The sequence below is a fragment of the Oryzias latipes genome, chromosome 15, assembly GCF_053564925.1.
Source record: "Oryzias latipes strain Hd-rR chromosome 15, Olatipes_Hd-rR_3.1".
Taxonomy (NCBI): Eukaryota; Metazoa; Chordata; class Actinopteri; order Beloniformes; family Adrianichthyidae; genus Oryzias; species Oryzias latipes.
Window position 1 is genome coordinate 31,555,212 of NC_136251.1, and position 25,995 is coordinate 31,581,206.

At 41.2% G+C, this 25,995-nt stretch overlaps 1 protein-coding gene across 1 annotated transcript in view; it reads right to left on the reverse strand.

The window, feature by feature from the left end:
- Positions 1 to 22,331, reverse strand: part of wdr11 (WD repeat domain 11) — a 53,794-nt gene extending 31,463 nt beyond the window's left edge. The window contains exons 1-10 of the mRNA XM_078932484.1: positions 22,115 to 22,331; positions 19,936 to 20,047; positions 17,489 to 17,642; positions 17,233 to 17,406; positions 15,388 to 15,589; positions 12,315 to 12,480; positions 7,399 to 7,501; positions 6,460 to 6,658; positions 5,349 to 5,449; positions 3,688 to 3,864 (exon numbers count right to left, since the gene is read on the reverse strand). Coding sequence (XP_078788610.1) covers positions 3,688 to 3,864; positions 5,349 to 5,449; positions 6,460 to 6,658; positions 7,399 to 7,501; positions 12,315 to 12,480; positions 15,388 to 15,589; positions 17,233 to 17,406; positions 17,489 to 17,642; positions 19,936 to 20,047; positions 22,115 to 22,200 — 1,474 coding nt within the window. The 5' untranslated portion in view covers positions 22,201 to 22,331. The remainder of the gene's footprint in view (positions 1 to 3,687; positions 3,865 to 5,348; positions 5,450 to 6,459; positions 6,659 to 7,398; positions 7,502 to 12,314; positions 12,481 to 15,387; positions 15,590 to 17,232; positions 17,407 to 17,488; positions 17,643 to 19,935; positions 20,048 to 22,114) is intronic.
- Positions 22,332 to 25,995: the final 3,664 nt, after the last annotated feature.

Sequence of the window (25,995 nt, forward strand, 5' to 3'; positions counted from 1 at the left end):
ACCATGGCGGGAACTGTTTAAGGTAACTGAAAAAACGGTGTACATCTTAAAAAACCTTTCTCTGTCAGACTTTACAACACACGCACAGTCTGAGAGTTATCTAGCAACAGTTAAGGAACATCTGCTTCAGGTTTGTAACTTCTGTTGCCTAGCAACAGAAGATGAAAGTAAGGGACCAGAGGATGACAGAAGGCCTCCAACAACTGATCAGAATTTGGAAGATGAGGAAAATGTCCTCTTTGTTTATCGTGTTAATTTAAAGTTCCGTAACATAACAAAGTCCAACATATGTAAGGTTACCAGTAAGCGGTGAAGTATAGAAATCTGCTAAGGTTGCTCCTCTAATAAAATACTCTTTTGTATTCCTACCTGGATGTTGTCCATCACCTTTCAGCATTGATGGTGTCACACACCCTGAACTCTAGTGTAACAATAAAACTTTCAAACCTACGATTCACAAGGCATTTGACAGGAAGTTGAACAAAAAGCAGCAGGAGACTGTTTAACTCCTTGACTCGGCATGATGACTTTAAGGATTTTGCAAACGATGTGCACAGAAAGCTCAATCATCTCGTTCTAGTTAGGGATTCAGGACGCCACTGGGAACCAGCTGTGCCCAGTCACTCCCACACCATCTGCAGCGTGATGAACCCCTGATGTCCTTGCTGCATGGTGAGTAATGAGGAGCTAAAGTCCCTAAAACGCATTTCTGGATTGGGGTAGTTTTGTATTTACACCTACTGTTATATACAAACTGGGGAGATTTAAAGACTTGAACATTTTTGGGTTTTATTAAAGACGTTTTAAGGTGTTTGCATCTTTTAAACCGAACTGTTCAATGGCATTAAAAGATGAATGTGAATGAGAAGCAGAGACCTTGTAGGGAAGAATGGAGATGTGTTGGTTAAATAAGTCTTTCATTTGCTTGTCTGGATGTCTTTGGAGGTGTGACGTCTGTATGTGAGCAATGTCAGAGTCTTTGTTTTTCTTTTTTCATTTTTCAACTTCACGACTAACCTGGAGGAATTAGATATAGAAAAAGTATAGACACACACACTATTACCAGAAGTATTGGCTCCCCCATCCTAATGATCAGAATCAGGTATCCTTATCACAGCACAGGTGTATCAAATCAAACCCTCAGGCATGCTGACAGTGGCAGGGCGATCGACCTCTGATCAGATATATGACTGAGAGCCAGGCCTTCTCCACCAGCATCAGTGTGTGACCTCACCAATGACCTTCTGGAAGAACGGTCAGAAACTTCTAGAAACACTCCTCAACCTGGTGGACAGCCTTCCCACAAGGGTTGAAGCTGCAATAGCTGCAAAAGGTGGACATCATCATATTGAACTGTATGTGAATGGGACAGCACTTCAGTTCATATGTGAGTCAAGGCAGGTGAGCCGATACTTTTGGTAATATAGAAATATCTCAACGTCTTTGCCTGCAGGCCATTCAATGTCACTCAGGGCTTTAATTGTGCTTGAAATGTTCACATATTGTTCAAAACTGAACATTTCTGGTTTGAATAGCACAAATCTGCAGCTGTTGTATATCATCACTTGTTGCTTTGCTTCAAAACAGGCAATGACTGAATAACTTCCCTCAATAATAAAACATGAAATGGAAGAAAACAGATGCAGTTTCCTTTAAGTGAGTCTTACCAGCTGATCTCTGTTTGCAGGGCTGCACAGCTTATTTAGTGAGAGTATGCTGACATTTCAAACTCCCACCATGCTCTTGAAATTCTGTTAGTGTAGGTCACAGGTGTGTTTTTTTTTTCAGTGCGGACATGATGATATTTGTCTCGCCCACTCATCACAGCGGTGTTTACTCCACAGTATGAGAGGCTGAACCTGCTGACCGTCAGATAAATCATCCTTAACCCCACCAGCAGGCCTCTCAACGTATTTGCTGAAGGAAAAGTCACAGCAGTTCAACACTACAGTCAATGGCAAATATGGCAAACATTTAAAAAGAAGCTCGTCACAACTGAACTGTTATCAAGTCATGAATATATTTTCGCTGCTCTGAGACGTCCAGACAAACGCAGAATGTCGTTTGGAGATCATTTTGCCTCAAAAACAAGCAAAACTGTGAGATAAACAACGTTTAAATATGTGGGAAATTTAAGCAGCACAAAATATGCTGCAATGTGCAGAAGTGTCTTGTAAAAACTACTGATGCACTTCAGAAGCACAGTGGAATCAAGATGCTGAAGGGTTCATTAAACATTCAGTCCAGTCAATCCAGCTGAGTAATCAACCAGTTTCATGAAGACATGAACACTAATCCAGGTCCTGAGGCGCTTCTGAAGACTTTTTCTGCTCTAAAAGGAACACATTACAAACTATAACACTACTTAATGCACCAAAAAGTCTAAACATTTAGGAGAAAAGCCTGCAAACATTTCTTTCTGCAGACAACTTACAACTTGTGTGAACTAAACATTGTGCTGATTCTTTTATCCTCCTCTTCCTGTTCAATTACATCCAAATCAGCCTATTTATGGATTTTTAGCCCAAAGGTTTTATTTTTAATTAAGTTTAAGGGCTTGTTTTCCTCTTACTGTACAGAATCTGTAAAATGTGCTACTAAAGACATGTAAAATGCTGAAGATAAAACTAAAGATAAAACCACAAAAAAGTCTTAACTTTTTCTTAAAAACGTGTTTCTGATTTAAAAGGTGCCGGTTATAAGAAAACGCATTAAAAGAGAACAAATGATGGTATGAATATACATCAATGAAATAACAATGGTGTTAAAATCCTTTACAACAATAAACTGAGAAGTAAAGAAGCCCACATTTAACAGGTGGATGTGGTAAGGAGAGTTCTGTTGGAAGAACACTTCACTTTAAAAAGGGAAATAAAACTGATTCAATGATGTTTTTTAATGATCTCTCTTAGTTTTAGTGAAGTGCAATTTATTTCTAAAGGAAAACAGGTTAATTCATTGAAGCTGAAAATCCAGACATCCTCTAAAAGTACTGACATGTTTTTAATGAACTTACAGGAACACGAGGACCTAAAGCAGAAGCGACTTTTACCAACCTTTGCTAGACGTGTGATAGAAACTCACGACACATTTTCTAAGATGTACGAGAAAAATGTATCTAAACAAGAGGCAGATGTGTCAGATACTTCAATACCTGTCTCCAGCTCAGGTATATAATTTAAAACCAGCTGCAGCATTTGACCACTAGAATCTACTTGAACAGGGAAAGGCCTGTGGCAGAATGGAAAGCGTGTGATTGACAGGCTGCTGAATGTCATTCATTCCCATGGAGAGACTCTGTTATCTTGAAATACCTTCTAAAAAGCTCAGTTCTTCTGTTTTAACTCTCCGTCAAAGGAGTTTCTTTTGAAGTCTTTGATGAAATAATTGAAAGTGGTCAGAGCTTCACAGAGGCGTGAGCTCCGCCCCACTGGGGACAAAACCAAGAAGGCTTTCAGTCAGAAGTCTGTCCGCCACAATAGTGGAGGAATGACCTTTTAGAGATCAAAATATACATCCAAACATGAATAAAGTTGTTTTATCCCCTCATTTTAGAGTCAATTTACTATCAATGTTCTAATTTCACAAACCAAAATGATCTGCTTGAGCATCCTCAATGCCATTCATGCTTGAGGACTTCTTGTGGAGCTGTGCTGCTTCCTGTGCTCTCTGTCAGAGGTGCTTTACCTGCAGCCAGAAGGGGCTGGTAGTGGTTGATGTTCTTGGTGGTAAGAGGCGGACACATGCGGATGGCAAAGGGCGGCAGCGGCAGGCCGGACAGGAGGCCGCTGAGCAGGAACTTCAGCTGCACCTCCTGCTGGTTGGATGACGGAGGAGGAACTTCACCGCCGATCAGAGTCTGACCTAAGAGGCAAACAAGAGTTTCTGTTGTGTCAGCGGGGAACGTCAGGATTAATGTGCTGGAAGAAGTATGTTTTGCAGCACAGAATTTTTTGTTTCCCTCTTGTTTTTTTTATAGTTGTGGAAGAAATAAAGACAGAAAAGTTGATATTCAAATTAAAATAATGATAAACTGAAGGTCATGTTTCCAGTGAGTATATAATAGTAGACTGAGTGCACTTTAAAAAAAAAAGGAAAATAGGAAACACAAACCAAAGAGAATAAAGGAGACTACATCAAGAAAATAAAAAGCAGGCAGAAAGGAGACTAAGCTTTGCTGATGATAAACGGTTAAGACCTTCAGTCAGCAGCTGTCAGGCACAACTTCTCCTTTAGGTAAAATCTATCTGTGTGTGATGGGAGACAGAAAAAGCAACACCTCTTACTGAGTCACAACCGCTCTACCTCTATAGTGGTATTTATTATTCTGAACTCCACACATGAAACATTCCTCCCGCTCGCGTTTCATCCTCCCGCAAGCGTGAAAAGCTGGTCTGCTTCCGGGTGCATGACCGGATCCTCGGCCACGACTGATGCGTGCGCACGCTAGAGGTGTGCCAAAATATCGATATGGTGATATATCGCGATATTTAGTCCCGTGATAGATTCTCAATGCGTCATCATCAAGCATTGACCTTTTATTTACGTTTGGAGACCCTGTAAAACGTTCTATTAATCCTCCTTTGGTAAGACGATTCTCCGGAGGGTAGATAGGGGGCGCTCGTTGCGAGATTGCCTACCGCGGGCGGACGAAGAAGAATATACAGTCAAACAAAATGGCAGATGGGAAAAACAAGGAGAATAGCGAGAGCTATTATCATTGTGTTTAAAAACTAAAAAAATAATGGGGAAATATTTTCCAAAAAACAGTTTTTCAAGTTCTTCTTTCTTAAAGTTTGATATTTCGTGAGTTGTTAGATACGATAAATATCGATTCTCACACTATCGCCATATCGTGATGGTATCGTTATCGTGAGCAACGTGATGGTGAGGTACCCAGTGATTCCCAGCCCTGGCGCACGCTAGCAGAATCTTTGTCATGTGCGCTCTCAGGGGCTCTGGCTTCTCTTACTGAGCTGATTTTCCACCATGCAAGTGGGAAAGGCCTTTTGACAAAAGGGGGCGGAGACAAACAGCTGCATTGGCCTTCTTCTGATTGGCCGAAATGATGAGGAGTCCAACAGGAAAAAGTGTCAGTAATTTATGAGTCATTGAAACTGCCCACACCTCACCAACCATCATGAGATGTAAAAATAAAACAGATATGTCTATGATAATGGACTTTAGATGTATAACTTTAAAGATTTTAATCATTTTTAAATCTTTGTATTTTGTGTCTTTCCTGTTTAATTACAGCGCAGCGTATTTGTAGGTGTGAAAGCAGAAAGTGAACGCAGTATTGTGTCACACAGTGTGATGTGTGCCATGAATGTGTGAGTGTGTCTTACCGATCATGCTGTTCAGAGAAAGGTCCTGGATCCTCTTCTGGCTGGGACCCAGAGGAGCTCCACAGAACGCCACGGGGGAATAGAGAGGCGACAGACACGAGCTGACACACAGGACACATCACAGATCAATGTCTTCTCCTTCACCTGTCGTCTTTCTTAACCTGCCGGCCTTAAAGCTGCTTCCAAATCGGACAATTATTCTTTTCAGAAACGATCAATGACAAACTGATCAGGTGTTCAAAGGTGACGGTTTTCATGTTTTCAGGAGCAGCTTCACGCCGTTTTCATGGAAGTATGGATTCATCGAGAAGTTTAAATGACCTTTGAGCTGCTTAAAGCATGAAAAAATTGATTTTTTTAAGATGAAGTTTGATCTAAAAGTATTTGAAATTTGTAAAAAAATAAAATCATAAAAAGAAAAAGGAGAAAACTTATATTTTCTGCTAAAATGCATCAAATACACAAAAATGGTTATTGGTATAAAGCCACGTCACATTCAGCTTATTGTAAACACCAAACCATGAAAGTATGACACCTACAATGAATGCACTTTATAATTATGATTAAAATAATATCAAGTTGAACCCAATATGAATATTGTCCAAACAACAAAAGTGCAGCAGCCTTTAAATCCACTGATCTGTCAGTTTAAAACTTATTTTTAACTCAGAAAATCTGCATCAAAGTGTCTGAAAATCACATGAATGAGAAAAACCAAACACACTTTGTTTTTAAAAATAACCTTCTTTTACAGTTGTAGCTTTTGATAAGAACAAAAAGAGGAATGACATCATGTGTGGAATCAGTTGATGTTCAAATTAAAATTGGGATTTTTAGAACCCAATGTTCTGACAGAGCCATCATTTTTATGAACAATAATGTGTATTTTTCTAAAAAGCTGTGTTTAGTCTTCACTAAGTACATCATTTTACCTTAAATACTAAACAAAGAATTGACTGAAGAACAAAAAAGAAGTTTTTTAATTTGAAGTAATCTTCTAAACTTTCCTCCGTCCTCAACAAGACCCGGTTTAGGAAAACTTTGTAGGGTTTGAGCATCAAATAACCTTCACAGATTTAAAAATCATAAAATGACTCTGACACTATTGTACCTTGGATTGGCAGACGTCCTGCCAGTGTGAGCTTTGAGCTCCCAAAGCATGACTCTGCCATCGCTGACCATCAGAGCAGCTTTGTTCTCGTTTACGGGGCAGATGACCATCCGATACGGCCGCACCGTCTTGGTCACTCGAATGGCGTCGCACTGAGAGCGCAGATCGTAGACGAGCTCCTGGACGCTCTGTTCCGGATCTGAAAGAACACAAAGGTAAAGAAATGAGAAAACAAATGGGCAGACACAAAAAACTAAGAAAAAAACGGAATAATCCAAAGAAAAGAATTCAAGTGTATTTACTGGCCTTGAGCCAAAAGTCTGAGAAATCAGAGTAAAAAGGTTAAATGTTCATTTATCTCATTGTTTGTATATCAGAACTAGGCTGGGTGGCTCCTCCCTCTGGCGTTCCAAACAGGAAGTACCTGCTGGCTCCCAGAAGCCTAAATCCCACACACTTCTATAGAGAAATAAACAGCTTTTACTCAGTCATTCTCTTAGAAGAACCATTCTGATTTTTAAATATTTTTTATGCATTGTTTCTGTTATTCAAGTTATAAAATGACCAATCAGATGCCTCAATAAAAGTGGGTGGAGCCTGCTGGCAGCCACGTCCAACACGTTTGATTGAAACGTTTGATTTCGCATAGCCTGCTTTCAAGTGGTAGGGGGTGTGGCCTTTCAACAAGATCTCTCCTGATTGGAGAGTGGTTGCCACACAAACGTTGACTCAGACCGACTCCGACCAATCACCGCCTACGGGTGACGTCTGGCTCCAACAAGGTAGCGACCATAAAATGGCGACTGAATTGACCTGATTGGGTTTCAGCTGGAATGAATCGGTTTTCACTGGGTGATGTCACCCCGACTCAGTCCAGTTCTCCCATGTAGTGGGCGCTTTGTGACAGCAGATGTTTCCAGAAAGGGAAATCCTCCTGACCTGTGGCTTCCTCCGCAGCCGCTGTGGAGCGACACACTCGGAGTGTGATGCAGCCGTTCTCATGGAGGCAGTACAGGGCGTCCCGCTGAGCGCAGGGGGTCACCTGAGCAGCATTTGAGGGAAGAACAAGTTAAAGATGCCACCATGATCACAGCATCACCTACAAACACCAACCACTGTGTCAACTTCAAAATAAAAGCCCATTAGTCTCTCTGTCAATAATGACGGTTTTCAAAAGCTTCACACGTTTAATTTCACTTATCAAACGTTCATAAGTATCCCTTTAGGATAACCGATTTTCTTTTTCTCGTTTCACTGAAGAAGCTTGAGAGGAATTCTTCAGTTCAATCAGGAATAGGTCAAGTTGAGGCATTTCTGGTGTAAATTTTGGGACCTTTAAAGACACAGAACTGCAGAAATGATGAACAGCAGCATCTATGATGATGACAAAGACACCTTTTTTTTTGTTTTTTTACATTCAGCTGAAGGCTCCACATCCATATTCAACGCACATCTAGCTTCCCTCACCACTTCCTACCGTTGGTTTTGAGTGCCTGCCAATAATCATAGTGTCCCAATAAATGAGTCATCTTTTGGGCAACAGCCAATGTCGTCTAAAGTGCCATTTGTGGTAAGTATTTTTATTTTAATCAATTTGCAGTTAATTTTACCTCCGGTTTCCTAGAAGGCGTGCAGCCTCTCACAGTAAACAGTGAAGAAGTTTAATCAACAAGCAGCATCAGCCCCACCCCAAATATTCAGCCTCTGCTTGGCTTTTCCGTCCAATATGATGCTGAATTTCACACCAAACGCTCAACCTCAGTCACATGCACACATAAGGGGGGGTTGACCTGTACAGGGGCTGCAGGTTTTTGGGTTGTCCGTGGAGAGGAGCGGCTGCATGGGAAGTGTCTGGGAAGTATTTGTAAGGATAATGGAAGTTCCACGAAGTTCCTTCCGCCACACTCTAGTCATTAGTAAGATGTTAGTACTTGTTCCTTACTGAGAGCATGACTGCAGACACACAGGGCGTGCACGTAAGTCTGCACTCGGTCTAATTTCCTCATTTCTAGCAGTCACAAAGAGCGCGCACGAATCACACGAACAACACTAACGGTATTCTTGTGCAGGCCGCAGGATTTGGGGGGGATGAAAAAATGAAAAGTCCATACGACACGCCCGCGTCTCACCCACCTAACCCTTAGATGTTGTAGTTGTATACGTGCTCACGACGACCTTTCTCTCTACGGGTTCAGCGCGGGTCACCCCCTTACGGGTTTGAGCATTTGTTGCCCCGTATGTACAGTTGGGAGTCAGGCTTTTGGTATCCTTTTACAACCCAAACCCTCCTCTACAAGGATGGAAAGAGTTCAAATGAGGTCATGCTGTCATCATCCGCTCCTCTAAACCTGCTTTTCTTCAGCAGACGGTACAGTTTCTATTTAGAAATCCTGCCTGTTCATACAGTGGTGGACAAAATAGTTGGTAGCCCTCAGTTAAAGAAAGAAAGTCCACAATGCTGAAATGACTTGAAACGTTCAAAAGTAACAGTAAATTAAAATTTATTGAAAATTAAATAATCAAAATCACCCATTACATTTGAGTTGTTGATTAACAGAATTATTTTTATTAAAACTGACTAATGAAATACGGCTGGACATAAAAGATGGTACCCATAACTTAACATTTTGTTGCTCAACCTTTTGAGGCAATCACTGCAATGAAACGGTTTCTGTATTTGTCAATGAGCCTTCTGCACCTGTCCACAGGTATTTTGGCCCCCTCCTCATGAGCAAACTGCTCCAGTTGTCTCAGGTTTGACAGGTGTCTTCTCCAAATGGCATGTTTCAGCTCCTTCCACTGATGTTCAATGGGATTCAGATCTGGGCTCATAGAATCCACTTCAGAATAGTCCAAGGCTTTTCTCTGAGCCGTTCTTGGGGGTTTTTGGCTGTGTGTTTTGGATCGTTGTCCTGTTGGAAGACCCATGACCTGAGACTGAGACCAAGCTTTCTGACACTAGACAGCACATTTCTACCCAGAATGCCTTGATCATCTGGAGATTTCATGTTACCTTCACAACTTCCAGACACCCTGTGCCAGATGCAGCAAAGCAGCCTCAAAACAGAACTGAGCCTCCTCCATGTTTCACAGTAGGGACAGTGTTCTTTTGGTTGGATGCTTCATTTCTGAGTCTACCAACATAGAGCTGATGTTTCTTACCAAAAAGCTCCAGTTTGGTCTCATCTGTCCAAAGGACATTTTCCCAGAATGCATGTTTTCAAATTCCAGTCTGGCTTTTTTATGATTTTTCAACAGTGGTGTCCTCCTTGGTCGTCTCCCATGAAGTCCACTCTGGCTCAAACAACCATGAATGGTGTGATCTGACACTGATGTACCTTGATCTAGGAATTCACCTTTAATGTCTTTGGAGGTTGTTCTGGGCTCTTTGGATACAGTTCCACTATCCGTCTCCTCAATTTGTCATCAATGTTCCTCTTCCATCGTCCAGGGAGGTTAGCTACTGTCCTGTGGGTCTTAAACTTCTGAATAATATGTGCCACTGTGGTCACAGGAACTTCAAGCTGCTTAGAGATGGTTTTATAGCCTTTACCTTTACCATGTTTGTCTATAATTGTGTTTCTAATGTCCTGGGACAATTCTCTCCTTGGCTTTCTGTTGTCCATGTTCATGGTTCACACCTTTTCACCAAACAGCAACGTGACTATTTGTCTCCCTTTAAATAGTCAGACTGACTGATTCTGGGTTTGAAAACAGCTGTGATGTCAATCAAAGGACATACCTGAGTTCATCATGACCCCCTGGACAATTAGTTCTCAGTTTTATGGAGGTACCATCATTTTAGTCCAGCCCTATTTCATTAGTTTGTCTTTTTAAATAATTCTGTTAATCAACAATTCAAAAGTAATGGCTGATTTTAATTATTTAATTTTCAATTTTTTTTTAATTTATTACTTTTGAACGTTTCATGTCATTTCAGCATTGTGGACTTTCCTTCTTTAACTGAGGGGTACCAACAATTTTGTCCACCACTGTAATCAACACAAACAGCCGTTTCTATAACTGGCCAAAACTGGAGACTGTATTTTGTTATTTGGAGAAGCTTCGCCACTCCACCATGCACTTTGGCTGAGTAGCATCATCAGTCATGCAAATTGGCTGCGTGACAAGCACTTCATAATGCTTAGAGAAGGGAGGTGTCGTCTGGACAGAACCCGAGCCGTTGAGTTATGCGCCTCAGCTGCAGCTCTGGGTCACTTCACCAAACATCCTTTGACTGCGGAGGTTCATCCTCCACTTCTGTGCTGTAAAAACAGGAAATGTTTCCTGGGAGAAACCGCAGAGACTGCAGAAATGAGATGTCGATCCGTTGAAGCTCAACCAGGCACGGAACACTAAAACAGCTTTTTAAAAGGCACATTATTGCTATCCGTGAATAAATATGCACCACATTGGGACAAAGAACTGCTGCTCCTTCATTGTTACAGGCAGAGTATAAAGAGACCACACAGGGACAAAGCAAAATGAAGCTTCCAGTCCCACTTTGGTCTCTGTAGCTGAGACAAATCCTGGATTTGAACCTCCACAGCATTCATCAACTTCCAATTAGAAGGCCAAACTTAGTGGGATGGGGGTGCAACACCCGCAGAACAAATGTGTTGCTGACTGAGGCTAAACGGCCGAAGCAGATGCCCGGCTGGAGAAGGACTTCAGAACGACGTCTTTTTCTACACGGCCGTTATGGGGTGAGAGCAATCAGGAAGACAAATTTTGAACTTAATCATTTAAGGCAGGCAGGATTGGCTTATAGAAAAAAAATCAATAAAGGAGACACATTTTTGTAAAGCTCAACTAATGATTCAATAAAAGTAGAAACTGTGTTACAGCTTCATTCAGCAAAAAAAGAAAGGTGTAGGAAAGAGCAGCCGCACCGTTATTTATCTCAACTAGACCAAGAAACAATGTGACATTACATGAACTTGAACTGTAAAAGAGGGTTTTTTCTTTCCACACCAGAAAAAAAGACCCACTCTGATCATTTTCTGATCTATTTTCAAATCCTTCCCAGTGATCTTTTGATTATGATTAGAAAAGCTTTTTGCCAAAATCCAAAAACGTGTCGTTTTCCAGGACATAGTTTCTGCAGAGCGGCAGGAGTTTATCAGAAGTTCACCTCTTAGTTGTGAGTGCGACTTCCCCTCGCGTTGCAGGGAGCTTTCTGTTCACAATCTGTCCCACTAGCTTACAGCCCCCCACACCCCCAAGCCTAACATTAGAGGTGCAACTAAATGACAGCAATAATTGAGCCGTCCAGATTCCAGCTCAGACCAGGAAAACAAAGACGCTCGTGGATCTACTTGTCTGCAGGTGGATGATCAGAATGGAGCAGAGCAGCGAGTTTGCAGCCTGCCAAGCGGACCACCTACGTCACTGCTACAAGCTTTTTCAAACACCAATTTGTTTCTTAGCAGCTGGATGGCTCACATTCCAGACGGGCCCGATGAGCTTCATCCAGTGTGGGTCCTTGGGAAAGGCCCTTCACGCTACTGCATAACTATGCGGCCGCAGGGCCCAAGTCTGGGTCTCCCTGTGCCGGTCCCCAGCCTGGATAAAACACAGGGTTGTGTCAGGAAGGCTATCTGGCGTAAAAAATCTCTGCCCAAAACCACCAGTGAAGATCAGATGATGTGCAAACCCTGAATGGATAAAGGTGAACAAACCAATGTTTTCATCTGCTCAAAATAATGACTTTAGAAAATACTCAGAAATGTATTTTTCATATGAATGTTCTTCATGAATGTCCTCCATCATCACAAAAATGCTACAAAAACACGTAAAAACAAACCTCATCATTGGAGTGGGGTCTGTAAACCTCAAGTTTTGACCGTCCTCACCTGGATGAAGGGCACCCCCGAGCGCTCTATGGCCACCACGCCCACCGTCTGGCTGAGCTCCAGGTCCAGGATTAAAATCTCTCTGGGATAAAGCAGCAGCATGTGGTTCCTCTTGGATGGAAGGTAGGACAGCTGCAGGCAGTCGTTTAGTGTCACCGCCTCGGCTCTGCAGCAGACAGGAGGGGACAAATGAAATGAAAAACGCCCCCATTTACTGGATTAGACAAATAAACGCGGCTCTAAAGTGAGAAAAAAGCCACCGGGTTAAGGTTTAAGAAGCTCATCTTCTTCATCCACAGAATGTGCAGCAAGTGTCAAAATGAAAAATGAAACTTTTACTCATAAAAAATCAAGTTTAAAGCCACCAGAAACCCATTTAACATGTTCACCTCTGCGTTGCTGTTATTCGTGTTTATACCATGGTCCGGGTGAATACTCGATTCTGATTGGCTGCTGGGTGTGCATTAAAAAGTGATCCGGTCAAACAGCATCAATGTTCTGTATCACTGCTCTGGCTTCTTCCAAACAAACTTTATGTTCATCATCTGGAGGTGAACTTCCTCTCTGAACTGATGCTTAATTCAATACATGGTGATCATCAGCATAGATATCGCTTTCCTTTGCCGTTGCACTCAAGGTCCGCTCCACCTAACAAATAGTCCGCTTTGTGTGAAAAAAGTGATCCAAACCGGAAAAAAACAAGTAGAAAGGACTAAAAACTGGTTGAATAATTATTTCTTTTGTAAGTGACCACGGTATAAGCGGGTTAATGGCCCTGGAAGTGTGGATTATCAGCATTAACCCCTACATAAAACATCCCAATGAGGCAACACGCCAAGCAAAACCGTTTGATGATTAAAGGCAAAAGAATTAGGCAGCAGCTGAAGGACAAACTGCCCTTTAATGCTGTTTTGGAAGCTCTGTCTGCCTTCCAACTTCTTTCATGTGAATTTAAAATGAATGGAACCCAGTATTATCCAAGGCAGGTCTGACGTCGGCATAATGACAACAAAGCTTCAAAAAAAGATCTAATTGTGAAAAATCTCTAAAGAGGACGAGGCCATAAGACGAGCAGCAGCCTCATTTTTTATGATTATGACGAGAAAGAAGGGAAGGTAGACAAGAGGACAGATCAATAATACTTCAGTCATTCGTGATGTAAATACAGACTTAAGATGGAAACAAAGCAGAAAAACACAGAGAGCAAAAAAAAAAAAGAGATCAGAATATGTCACAACTTAAGCATCTGAAACATCCAGGTATGTAGAAAAAAAAGACATTTGTAAAGAAAGGTGAGATCCCAGTGCAATCGCAGCATAAGCAGCACAAAATACACTGTTGCCATGGTTACCAAAAGTGTGTAAAGCGAGCAGAGTTGTTTGAACCGCCTGAGTAAATCAGTTTAGCTTTTCTTTTCCTCTGATGAAATCAATAGATGTTATTACTGGCAGTGGAAGCTTTGGTTGATCACGCGGGAGCGCGTATGATGAGACTTGCACGGACATTCAGGACGGACGCGTGTTCGTGACATCACACTGCGTTTGAAGATCAGCTGAGAAGGATGCAGGGCAAACAAACGGATGAATTTGTTCCCCTCATCCACACAGTCGAGCTAGAAAACCTCCAAAAAGACTCGAATGGGGAAAAAATGGCGCCACGGAGTGTCAATGAGACAGACAGACGAGGGACAAGAAACACAGATTAAAAGACCAAAGGCAGACAGGATGAATAGATCTGGTGTTAGATCAGGTGGAGTAGATAAGCAGAGACACCGTCGCAGCTATAAATAAAGCTGCTTGACAGGCTGCTGAGGTGCAAAGCTGTCAGCTCCTCAAAAGACGTTTCTAAATTAATACCTTCAACAATTTATATCCATCTCTCTGTTTCAAAGCAGCTCCATGTAGAAAACTCAACAAAGTTAAGAAGTTCTGTTTGAAGACTCAGTTTCATGCCAGACCGAACGTTTGACGTTCCCTCGCGTGAAGCTGCGTTCCGCCCTCATTACTGCTGAGGAAGCTGGCGTTTTGGTTGAGCGCCACGTCACACTTCGGAGCTGTCAGAGGAATCAGGAAATCAGCACGTTCCAGATGAACATCATCTACTTCTAAGAGGAGGTGTGAACAGAGAGAGCTCCCTGCTGCTCTGGTGCAGTGATCATTTCTAACATCTCCATCTACAGCCGGAGGGAACAAACCCTCCAGTTCTGGTTTTCCTGCATCAACCACTGGGATTTTCCACAGTTGAAGCGTTTTCAGCAGCATCTGCTCCCCATCCTCTGGTCACGTCTTCCATAAAGCCTCTGTGCATCAGCCCTTCCTGACGTTTAATGTGGGCGGCGTCTCTGTTTGTGTCAACCTTCCTCTGCTCGTTTTCCAGACCTGTGACAGCCTGTTTCATGGCTCCGTCTGTTATTTCTGCTGGGCCGGGACTCACATTTGGCTTCCAGTTCACAGTTTGACAAACACTTCTAATAATATCTGAGCTGTAAAATGTATGCAGACAGAAAAAGGAACACGTCATGTTTTTAACTTCTGCTAGCGCGAGCAGAGAGAACAGGTCGACTGCATTGGCAGGAACATTAGAGTTCAGGGAAAGCCTCACACTTCTTATCAGCTTTTCTGATTTAAGACGTTTTCTGTTAGTCTGACATCCCATAATACTGTGTGTGACGTCTGTCCTGCACTTCAGGAATGAAGGCAAAGATTGGACATGAGGGAGGTTTGAGGACTTAGGACAGGAGAGAAGACAAAACTGTGGAGGAAAGTCCCAACATTTAAAAATAAAAATAAAGCAGATGTTTTTGTTTTTTTGTAAATAAACAAAAAAAATAAAATAAATTATATACATATATATATATACAAACAATGGTTAATGGGATTTAGGATATGCATCTAAAAGCTCAAACCCGATTTAAACAGTCGTTTGATCAATAGACCTGCTTCTAACAAACTCAGAGCGAATATTTATCAAACACTTAAGACGTTTAGAAACCTAATGAGTGAAGGTTTACCCCGAGTTGATAAAACGACCACAAACGCCTCATTTCCTGTTTCTGAAGAGACGCTTCACTTACGTTGGTTTCTCATTGGTAATCAGCACTTTGACTTTGTTTAGAGCCTTCTTTGCACCGGTAGGAGCCGGAGCGGCAGCAGGTGGAGGTTTAGTGTGGGCGGGGCTTGCATGTGGGCTGGCAATGTAGACCTTTTTGCCGCCACTGCCCGGCGGTTTGGAGGGAGTAAAGTCTGTGATAAAGACTATTCCTTCACTGGTCAGCACTGATGAGAAAAAAACCTCCCGTTAATATATGCACACATGAAAAGAGCACATGCTAAACACTTCAAAGGCCACATTTATGTCTTATAGGGACATTTAAAAGTCGTGTTTATAGCATGCACTTATGCACTGAATAACAGTCTTTAAGTCCACAAAGATCATTTAAACAAAAAAAAAGATTCAAAAACATTCTGAAATAATATATTTATTTATATTTAAATCTATTTTAGAAAATTCTACAAAGTGAAGACAAAAGATCAAATTCAAAACTATCCTGCAGGATTTAGATTTTCTCCCCCTCCAATGCAAACATGGTGGTACTTTCAGAATAAAAGACCAGAGGATGAAAACACACAAACACCTCAACAGATGACGTTTGCTCCTGAGAGTTAAAGCTGTCAACACAAAGAGCTTCACTTTAGATCCCTGAAATAAAAGTTAACAGATTTTTGCTTCTGTAAAAGGGGAATTTCAAGGACCTTTTAAAGGTTTCACCTTTATCTGAGTTTTAAAAGCAAATTATCAGTAAAAAGAAGATTCCCATCAACAAAAAGACGGTAGAAACTGCCAATAAAACAGACCATTTCATCAATTCCTTTTCATAAAGCAGTGAAATATAACATGAAGGTTGTAATTCAGAGCCTTCGCCAACACTGGACGGCTCAGGTCTTCTGGGAAGAATTGCACACATTTGGCACAGTTTTCTGCTCAAACACATCCAGCTTGAACAGAGCGCAGCCACTTTCAGAACCACCCGGGGGCTCATCTGGACTCGCCACGTCAAGACTTTAACCAGAGACTTCTTTGTGGCTTAGCTGCAGATTCTGAGATGCAATACCATCAGATGGTTTCCTGCTTTTTCTGTCTTTCATCTTGATCTTGTTGATAAAAAGAATTCCCAAATAATTTAGTTTTAAAAAGATTTTTCATTCATCTAGACTCAAAACAAGCTGAGATTTGACGTCTCACTCTGATAAAAACTGTGTTTTTAACCTGTTCCTGTTTCTGAAGATGAACAAATGTGAAGAAAATTAAGCTCAAAACTGCATTTCTGAGTATTTCTTTATTCAAATTGTGGTGAATCAGAACAGACTAAGAAATACTGTTATCTTATTTGTGATGTAGAAAATACGCTGGGCGGGGCCACAAGCCTTCTGCTCTATGCAGAAACTAGCGTTGTGTCCGAATTCCTTCCCTACTCTTCACCATTTTCTAGTTCTGTCTGAATCTACAATTCCCAAATCCAGTGTCCCAGAAATTACCCAGAATTCTCTGTGAAAAACCAGTGTGCATCGATGCTCACTAGATCGGTTAATATAACCAAAATGCATTGCATCGAAACAATTTTAGCCAAAAAAAAAAGTATTTTTTAATAAACCCTCAACGTTTATTGTGAGCGTGGCGTCTCTGCACTATCTAGTTTTTTAGCAGTTAGGGGTTAGAGCGGGATTCAGACAGAACCTAGGTCCTAGAAAACGACTAAAAACTGCATCATCATAATTAAAACACCTCAGGGAACGCTTTGAAAACGTTTCTAAGTAATTCTCAAGAAGGTTTTGAAACTCTCCATGAATGAATCAAAAACTGTGAATGTGGGCAAAGGAAATCGGATCTCCATGGTGTGAACCTTTCTGCTGTGACTTACGGGCCATATGGGATGGATCAAAGGGGTCAAAGGAGAAGGAGAGGATGTTCTCTGCGTAGCTCTTCTTCCAGAGTTTGGTGCCTGTATCCCCGTTCCACAGAACGATGTAGTTGGGAGGATGGACGGCCAGCAGGAGGTCACGAGACGCATCCTGATTCCACAACCAGTCCAAGTCTGGCAGATGATGGAGGGAAGGCAGAGGCTGAAGGTGACAGCACATTCAGAAACCATCCAGACATTCCTGCAGGATTCCTACCCTGGATGGGTTTGGAGTGCTCCTGGATCTCGCAGTGGGCGGTGCCGCTGACAACATCCCACACGATGATCTTCCCCGACGCATCTCCGGACGCCAGCCGCAGACAGTATGGCGAGCTCTGGTTGTGGTAGTAGTTCTCCCTGGACCACTTCACCTACCGGAAAGAAAACACAGACTGTGTTTCTTCAAGACTCATCCAAATATTTAAAATGGGCTTTTGCCAAAATAAAATAATCAGAAAGTCTTTAAGGAAAGACTGTAGACATATTTCCCTAAAATAAAAAAAAGTAACTCATTGGGGCTAAGTAAAGAAATAAAGAAATGTAATTGTAAATACGAAGCCCATTGACACGACTGTTGTGATTTTAGGCAATACAAATAACTGAGTTGAATTTACTGCATCTGAACATGTTTGTTCTGCTTTGCTGATGTTTTATTTTATTTCTGAAAGCTTTTTCATGTCAGGATGGAATTTGCTGCCGCTTTCATATGAAGCACAGTTTCCGATTTACACAGAAACATATTTTTCCTCATATTAAAGCCATTTTTCAGCACAAACACACACTGAGATTCTCCATCAGGATAATAAATAGAGGAATGATTTAGCAGCACACTTCATCACTCGCTCTGCTTCCCACAGAGGAGCTCAATATGGCCGTTAATACTTAAGGAGAAGGATTTGGTGCTGTTAAGGTTGAATATTAGGGCAGAACTAGCAAAGAGAAATCCGGAAATCTAAATGACAAAATCACAGTTTTAAAAGGGAAATATATAAGTGACTGTAAAGAGCAGAAACTCAAACTTCTGCTCAGATGTTCTCTGCTCATCCTTCATTCATCCTTCAGTCTTTTCTCCTGATCAGGAACACGTCTCACTTGTGTTTTTCATGGACGGACTTAAAGTAGTCATTATTCTGAAGTAAATACATTTCATCCATTTTGAAGGTAAATGTTCAATGTTTTCTGGAAAACGTTGATTTCTGAGAAACATTTCTCAATTCAGTGCACAGTTTCTGTCAAGACAGTAAATCAATTATTCTCTAGATCAGTGTTTTTCAACCAGATGGTCAGGTGTGCCGTGGGAAATGGTCAGGTGTGCCGTGGGAAATGGTCAGGTGTGCCGTGGGAGATGGTCAGGTGTGCCGTGGGAGATGGTCAGGTGTGCCGTGGGAAATGGTCAGGTGTGCCGTGGGAAATGGTCAGGTGTGCAGTGGGAGATGGTCAGGTGTGCCGTGGGAAATGGTCAGGTGTGCCGTGGGAAATGGTCAGGTGTGCCGTGGGAAATGGTCAGGTGTGCCGTGGGAAATGGTCAGGTGTGCCGTGGGAAATGGTCAGGTGTGCCGTGGGAAATGGTCAGGTGTGCCGTGGGAAATGGTCAGGTGTGCCGTGGGAGATGGTCAGGTGTGCCGTGGGAAATGGTCAGGTGTGCCGTGGGAAATGGTCAGGTGTGCCGTGGGAGATGGTCAGGTGTGCCGTGGGAGATGGTCAGGTGTGCCGTGGGAGATGGTCAGGTGTGCCGTGGGAGATGGTCAGGTGTGCCGTGGGAAATGGTCAGGTGTGCCGTGGGAAATGGTCAGGTGTGCCGTGGGAGATGGTCAGGTGTGCCGTGGGAAATGGTCAGGTGTGCCGTGGGAAATGGTCAGGTGTGCCGTGGGAGATGGTCAGGTGTGCCTTGGGAAATAGTCAGGTGTACCGTGGGAAATGGTCAGGTGTGCCGTGGGAGATGGTCAGGTGTACCGTGGGAAATGGTCAGGTGTGCCGTGGGAGATGGTCAGGTGTACCGTGGGAAATGGTCAGGTGTGCCGTGGGAGATGGTCAGGTGTACCGTGGGAAATGGTCAGGTGTGCCTTGGGAGATGGTCAGGTGTACCGTGGGAAATGGTCAGGTGTGCCTTGGGAGATGGTCAGGTGTACCGTGGGAAATGGTCAGGTGTACCATGGGAAATTACCCTCATTAACTGATCTAATACCGGGATCCAGTATCAGACCGTGGACAAAGTGAACAAAACAATGACGCTCAGAGACGCGAGTTTGTCTGCGTTTAGTGCAACACTACATCTCCCCTGATGCATTGGGTTAAAGTGACAGCGTCTCAGCGCACAATGAGTCTTACTTAAACGTCTTGAAACCACAACGGACACAAATCATAAAAGTTTTTAAATCTTTTATCTTAACTTTTATTTCATCTTTTAGAAAAAACAGCTGCAGCTTCCAGCTTTTTCTGCCACAATTATCACAAAAATGCATGTGAGATCATTGAGGAGCTATAGATCAATACAGACTATGAGTTTCTGCTTTGTTTTTGTTTTTTTGGATGCTGATGTGCCGCCGGATTTTGTCAAGTTTAAAGTGTGCCGTGGCTCAAAAAAGGTTGAAAAACACAGATCTAGATGGTCTTTGCTCTGAAGAAAAAAACTGCTAGAAAAGGTGAGTTTACCCTGGAACTCACCTTAACCACATTGGCCTTGTGTCTCTCCAGCACCTGGATGGTCTGAGCTGTTTTGGGATCGATGATGAGGATGCTGGAGTGACATCCCTGAGCTATCAGGCCCTGCCAACCCCTACAGGACAAAAGGGTGGAGAAGAGAAAAACACGGAGAATACGCATCTGAATGCAGCTTTTATACAAGCACAGAATATTCTGAAAAACTCACTTTGAAGCTGAGCTATTTTAAGTTTTTACAGTTTTATTAGGAAATAAATTAGACGTGAGCCCCCGCCCCCATGAGGTCTTTTTTAAGAGCAAACGCTGAACTGGTATTAAGCAAAAGATTTACAGTCATTTTCCTTGTAGAATAATCCTTCACAGACCACCATGCGGATGTGGATTTAACCCCATCATCCCCGAATTTAAAACAAATATTCTTCGAGGAGGTGCTGAAGTGCTGCATTCAATGCTGCGCTGGTGTTAGCGGCATGAAGGGGTTAAACGTGCTCAGAGGAAATATTGAAACCTGAGCAACTTCACCTGGTCAGGTGGGCTTTGCAGGCCAGTGACAGAAAAAACAACACAAACTGGAACATTGTCAGAGAAATTTTAAACCCTTAACACCTGTGTTATGATTAATATGCAATGATCTGTATGATATTCATTTAAAGCTGATGTAAAGGAAGTGGATTGGAGAAAAAAAACTTTACTAGGGACAAAACAGATTTGACCATTTTCAGTTTTCATTATATACTTTGATCTAGACCTGCACAATAATGGTGATGTCAAGCTGTGCTCTACGTATATCCTAAAGAATAATTCTAATAAATGGTCACCTCAAATGCGCTAAAGCATTCTTTTGGCACCTTAAAGTATTTATCCAATCAAATAAATACAATTATGTATTTGACCAATCAGATGGACGCCTTCATGCTGTTGACCAATCGTATGGAGGAGCCCTTTTCTGTTGGATGTTCACCTTCTATATAGACAAGGGTCATTTGGAGTATAACTTATGTTGACTCTTATTTAAATTAAACTGTTGCAGTGAAATAGAAATGATGTTTTTGGTTGTTTTGCTATTTGTTTATTTATCACAACTTATATCGCCATCAGAATATTGATCACTAATATCGCATATTGTGAGTTGTCCTCACCGAGCAGCCCTACTTTGATCAATGTGGAGACATTCAGACTTAAATGTATAATATAATTCAAGTACAAATAGAAGAAGTGTAGTTCCCAAAAACAGAAAATCACTATAAGAAGAGCGTAAGAGAAGGAAATAAAGATCTGAAGACAAAGATGACTTTTCATACTGCATGAAAAATCATTCATACTCATTGTCAAAACCCTCAGAAAAATGCTCACTAAAATGTATTTCAATGGCATTTTTGTGGGAACCAAAACACATCTTAGGTGTAAGGAGGAGGAAAGGCGTTTGGATGCCGGTTCCCACAGCTAAAGTCCAGGTGTTGATCCTGATCTCCAGGTTATGACATGAAGACTGACATAAATGAAGCAGGGACTGTTGAGAAGGAAAGCTAGAAAAGTGAAGCTGATTGGCTTAAAATGATTATTTAAAAATATATGTGATTAAAATGTTAGATTTTATCTGAACTCCATCAAACTCACCTCTTTCACATTTCGTTCATCCTATTTTCCACTGTGACATAAATTAAGTTTTAATGTTTATAAGACAGTAAAATAAAAGCAACTTTTGCAGAAAATGAAGACGCCACAAAGTGAGAACAGACAGAAACAACAGCAGGTTTCAGTTTTATCAGGAAAAACAAACTTTAAAAAAACAGCAGCAGGTGGCCTATAGTTCTTAAAAACAATTTAAAAAAAAGAAATTTCTTTCCCCCAAACAACATATCAAACTGACGAATCAGAACATCTGCTCCCAAACTGCATTCATTCAATGTAATGAAGTTTTAGCATAACACTGAGGATGCTCATGCTGAGAATGAATGAGGCCCAGAGCCAAGCATCACATGACAGAGAGACACTGCCTTGCACAAGAGCTCTGTGTCAGCAGCCGTTAACCACTAGACCCTACACCTCTAAACGAAACTCACATTTTAAAAAACACGGATAAAACCTGAGAGGCTGTCAAGTTTAAATCAAAGGGTTGCAGAAGTGCGAGTATGCTAGCTCTGTGTGTCTCTGTCTGTGTGTGTGTGTGTGCTGGACTCACCAATCCACCGCGCTTTTATTCTGTAAATTCAGAGTTCCGGTCAGAGTCCGAGCCGCCAGTTTAATGTTTACAGTGTAAGGAATCATTCTGGAAAATGACGACGATTGATTTCACATTTACAGTCGTTCATCAACGCTGCATTACGAAGTTAGCTTTGGGTCGTCGCCTGTGTTGTCAAACTACCAGGAAGCAAACGGTGTTTCTCCATGAAGCGCCGTGTGGCAACATATTCCAGCGAACATTTGTTCCACATTTGAGAAAACAAATGACAAGAACAGCAACAACGCTGATAATAAGGATACATACATTTTTGTTGCTTTTCTTGAGAATTATAAAGCAAAAATTATGGTTATAAAGTTAATTTATAATCTGATTTTGAGAATCTAATAGTTTATTTAAACTAAAGGACGACTGTTTTTGTCATTGTTTTAAACCAAATTATTAAATCCTTCAATTTATCTTCAAATTATATATATAAATATATATATATATATATATATATATATATATATATATATATATATATATATATATATATATATATATATATATATATATATATATATATATATATATATATATATATATATATATATTGTATTATTATTGTATTATTATTATTATTATTTTTGTTACTTATAGTGATGTCAAATACTGGCTACAAAATACAGCATAGAAGGACCAGCAGATCTAACATAATGTTTCTATGTGCACGTCTCCACTGTGAGGACACAATCCCCCAAACGGTTCTATAGGTTAGGCACCACAGTGCATGTGATATACATTTACAAATGCATCATACGCATACCCAGTCTGCCAGATCAGTGTTAATGACCTGCTCCTATGAGATAAAACTGAACAGCAAATAAGCTAAAGTCTGATCTTAAAATGTCCTTGTCTCTTATAAAAACATGTCAGCCATCAATAAAAGAAGATAAAGGTTTGCATTTGTTGTCTTAGGAAATCACATTTATTTAATAATTACTGGATCATGCTTCATGTATATCCTGACGAATGCAGGAAAAGGAAAGCTGGACCAAACAGCAGGAATTAGACAGCAACGTGGTGATAGAGTAAACACATTTTCATTGCTAAAAAAAATGACAAAAGTTGTTGAATAAAACTCAAAGCTAAAACCGGAGTAAATACCTGAGAATCTCACTTCAATTCCCCCCAGAGATGCGGGTAAGCAAATTGTCAAAACCATGTCTGAATTTAGTTGACACTTGACTTTTGACCCATATTTCTTCTGCTCTGTGCTGCCTGTGATCCGTCAGTCTAACTGGTGCTTCTGGGATGAAACATTTTAGAGGAAGTGATCTTCTCCAGGCCTGCCAATCAATCATCATCAAAGCAGCCTGTCATTTACTTGAGGACATGTTTACACTTGTGCTGCCTTTTGATTACTTCTGGGAGATGACATTAAAGTTCTATGGGACTTCTATTTATCTTCTGATTTCTTCAGAACGATGAAGCTACTTGGATGAGTGACAAATCGTTTCAAAAAGGCTAAAGGTCCAGAGGCCATGAATCAGCTTCAAGACAACGTCCCCTGGATGATTGAAAACCCTTTGATTATATGTCAATAATAGACTCCAACCTGTCAGTCAAAACCAGACTAAGACTGAGCAGAACATGTTATTAAAGGACAACATTTCCATACCTTTGCAGTTGATTTAGATTGGAGTGTTCAGGTTATCTTGTTGGTCCAAAATAATGACTGAAAATAGATCTTAAGTCTCAATAACTCCAGGGAAGTTGGAAGGCTTTTTCCCCGGGGATCTACCGGCATTTGAGAAAGACAGATCAGCTGTGAGAGTTCCACTCCTCTCAGTCAGACCCTCATTTACTTCAGCTTTCCTCCAATCAGGATGGAAAGGCAGCATTCGTCAGTCAGGAAAATCAGGACAGAGTGAGAGGTCATTAATAAACCTTGTTTCTTTTTTCCTCTTAGATTTCAAGTGTCTGTGGCTTGTCAGCCCAGAAGCCTGGGCAGCTAGATGTGCTTGAATTCTCTGTAGTAAAAACCAAGAACAGCACAATCAGATTTCAGGTCACATCCAAGACTGAGAGCAGTTCTGTGAAAGTGACGGATCGTCAGCATCAACCTGTTGAAATCAGAATCAGAATTACTTTATTGATGTGTTCGTTAACCGTAGCAAATGACAGCATTGTAAACATAAGAGGGAAAAAAAGCACAACAATAATATAAAAACAAAAAAATCAAACATAAATGTAAACAATAAGGTGGTATAATTTAAAAAACTATTTACAGACAGAGCAGGTAAAAAGATGTGCAACAAAAAAACATATATATACTTATAAAAGTAAGTGGAAAAAAAAAGGAAATAAATGTTCAAAGGTTATCTGTTGCGTTGTGAGTTCCACTACAGGGTTGTTGTGTTGGTATGAAGGATTTCCGGTTCCGGGCTGTTTTGGAGCAGAGCTGTCTGAGCTCCGCTGTTTTTCCAGAACAGGCTGGAGAGGATGGTTTGGGTTGAAATGTCCCTGTTGTTTCTCATTTTAACAGCTTCAAATACCTGCTACCTGAGCTTCTTTGTGAAGAATATTAGTCAAAACGTGTTTTAAGTACACAAGCAACACAACAATTTTCACATTTTTGGGTATTTTTATATACATAGAGCCTAGGTATAAAGAATGAAAAAATGTCACAGCCAGATGGTCTTCACTGTAAATTTATTCAAATTATTTTCAATTAGACCTTTTAATGCTCATAATATTACCTACCTTTTGCAGGACTGTCTTTTAAAGGGTTTATACATTAAATAAGGATTAATGTTAACTATTCTGAGCACGAAATGCACATTTATGAAAAACAAACGTATCTTATCTTAAGAGAAAAATAAGGAAAAATTCTTGAATGAATTGGTGGCAGAAATCAGAAGAAAAAAGTCTTAACTGCCCCCATGATTACTAACCAAACATCCTGAAACCCTTAAATATATGACTAAACTAGTTGTTTGCATTACAGTCCATACAGAGAAAGACAGGATATGCAAAGCGTTGCATAATGGCTCCTCCTGAGCCTGTCTGCTTTGATTTGTGCCATCACGGCTCTCGGTGTCTTGATCCCTGCATATGCATAACTGCCCCTGTGAGGGCTGTGGGGGCAGGAGAGAGCGGAGATGAAACAGAGGCAGCAAGTGCAGAAAATTCTCATTGATTTCTCTAAAATCATCACAGCCCAAGTGGGTTTTTAACTGTTCTGTTAGGTCTGAGGAAGGAATCCAATGAACAAATACAAAACTTTCTTTGTGCGGTTTTCATGAAACATTATGTTCCACATGAAGAAAAAAAACATAAAACAATAAAAAGATTTCTCTCAATAGCCGTGTTTTTGTGTGTGGGAATGCCTCAAGGAGTCAGAATACAAGCAGATCCAAACAAAAAGACTAAACTGCTGATGGAATCTGCCAACAGAGATAAGATCGGGAGCCGAACGAGCTGTGAAGACCGAAAACAAACATTTGACCCACATCCCATCAGACGTCTGCTGCTCTTGAAGTCCACCAGATCGGCATGGAGGCTCTGAATCGTTGCTCCACGGCGCGTCAGCACCTCTCCTCCATGTTTCAAAAAGCCTGGCATGTAAGAAGGAATCATGATGTCACAGTCTGAAAGGAGAAATCCCCGCCAGATTCCCTTGATTTACGTCTGGCGTCCAGGCAATTGAACATCTGCAATATGAATATTAATGAAAGGAAATGAATCGTGTGGCAAAAGAACCATCATCGGTGTAATTTGCAGCAATGTTCTTGTTACGTCTGCTGCTATGAAATTGGTTTTAAATTACCGCCATGTAATTGCAAAATGAGACATCATTTTCTGTTCAGACTGAATAATTTCTCCACACTGTGAGA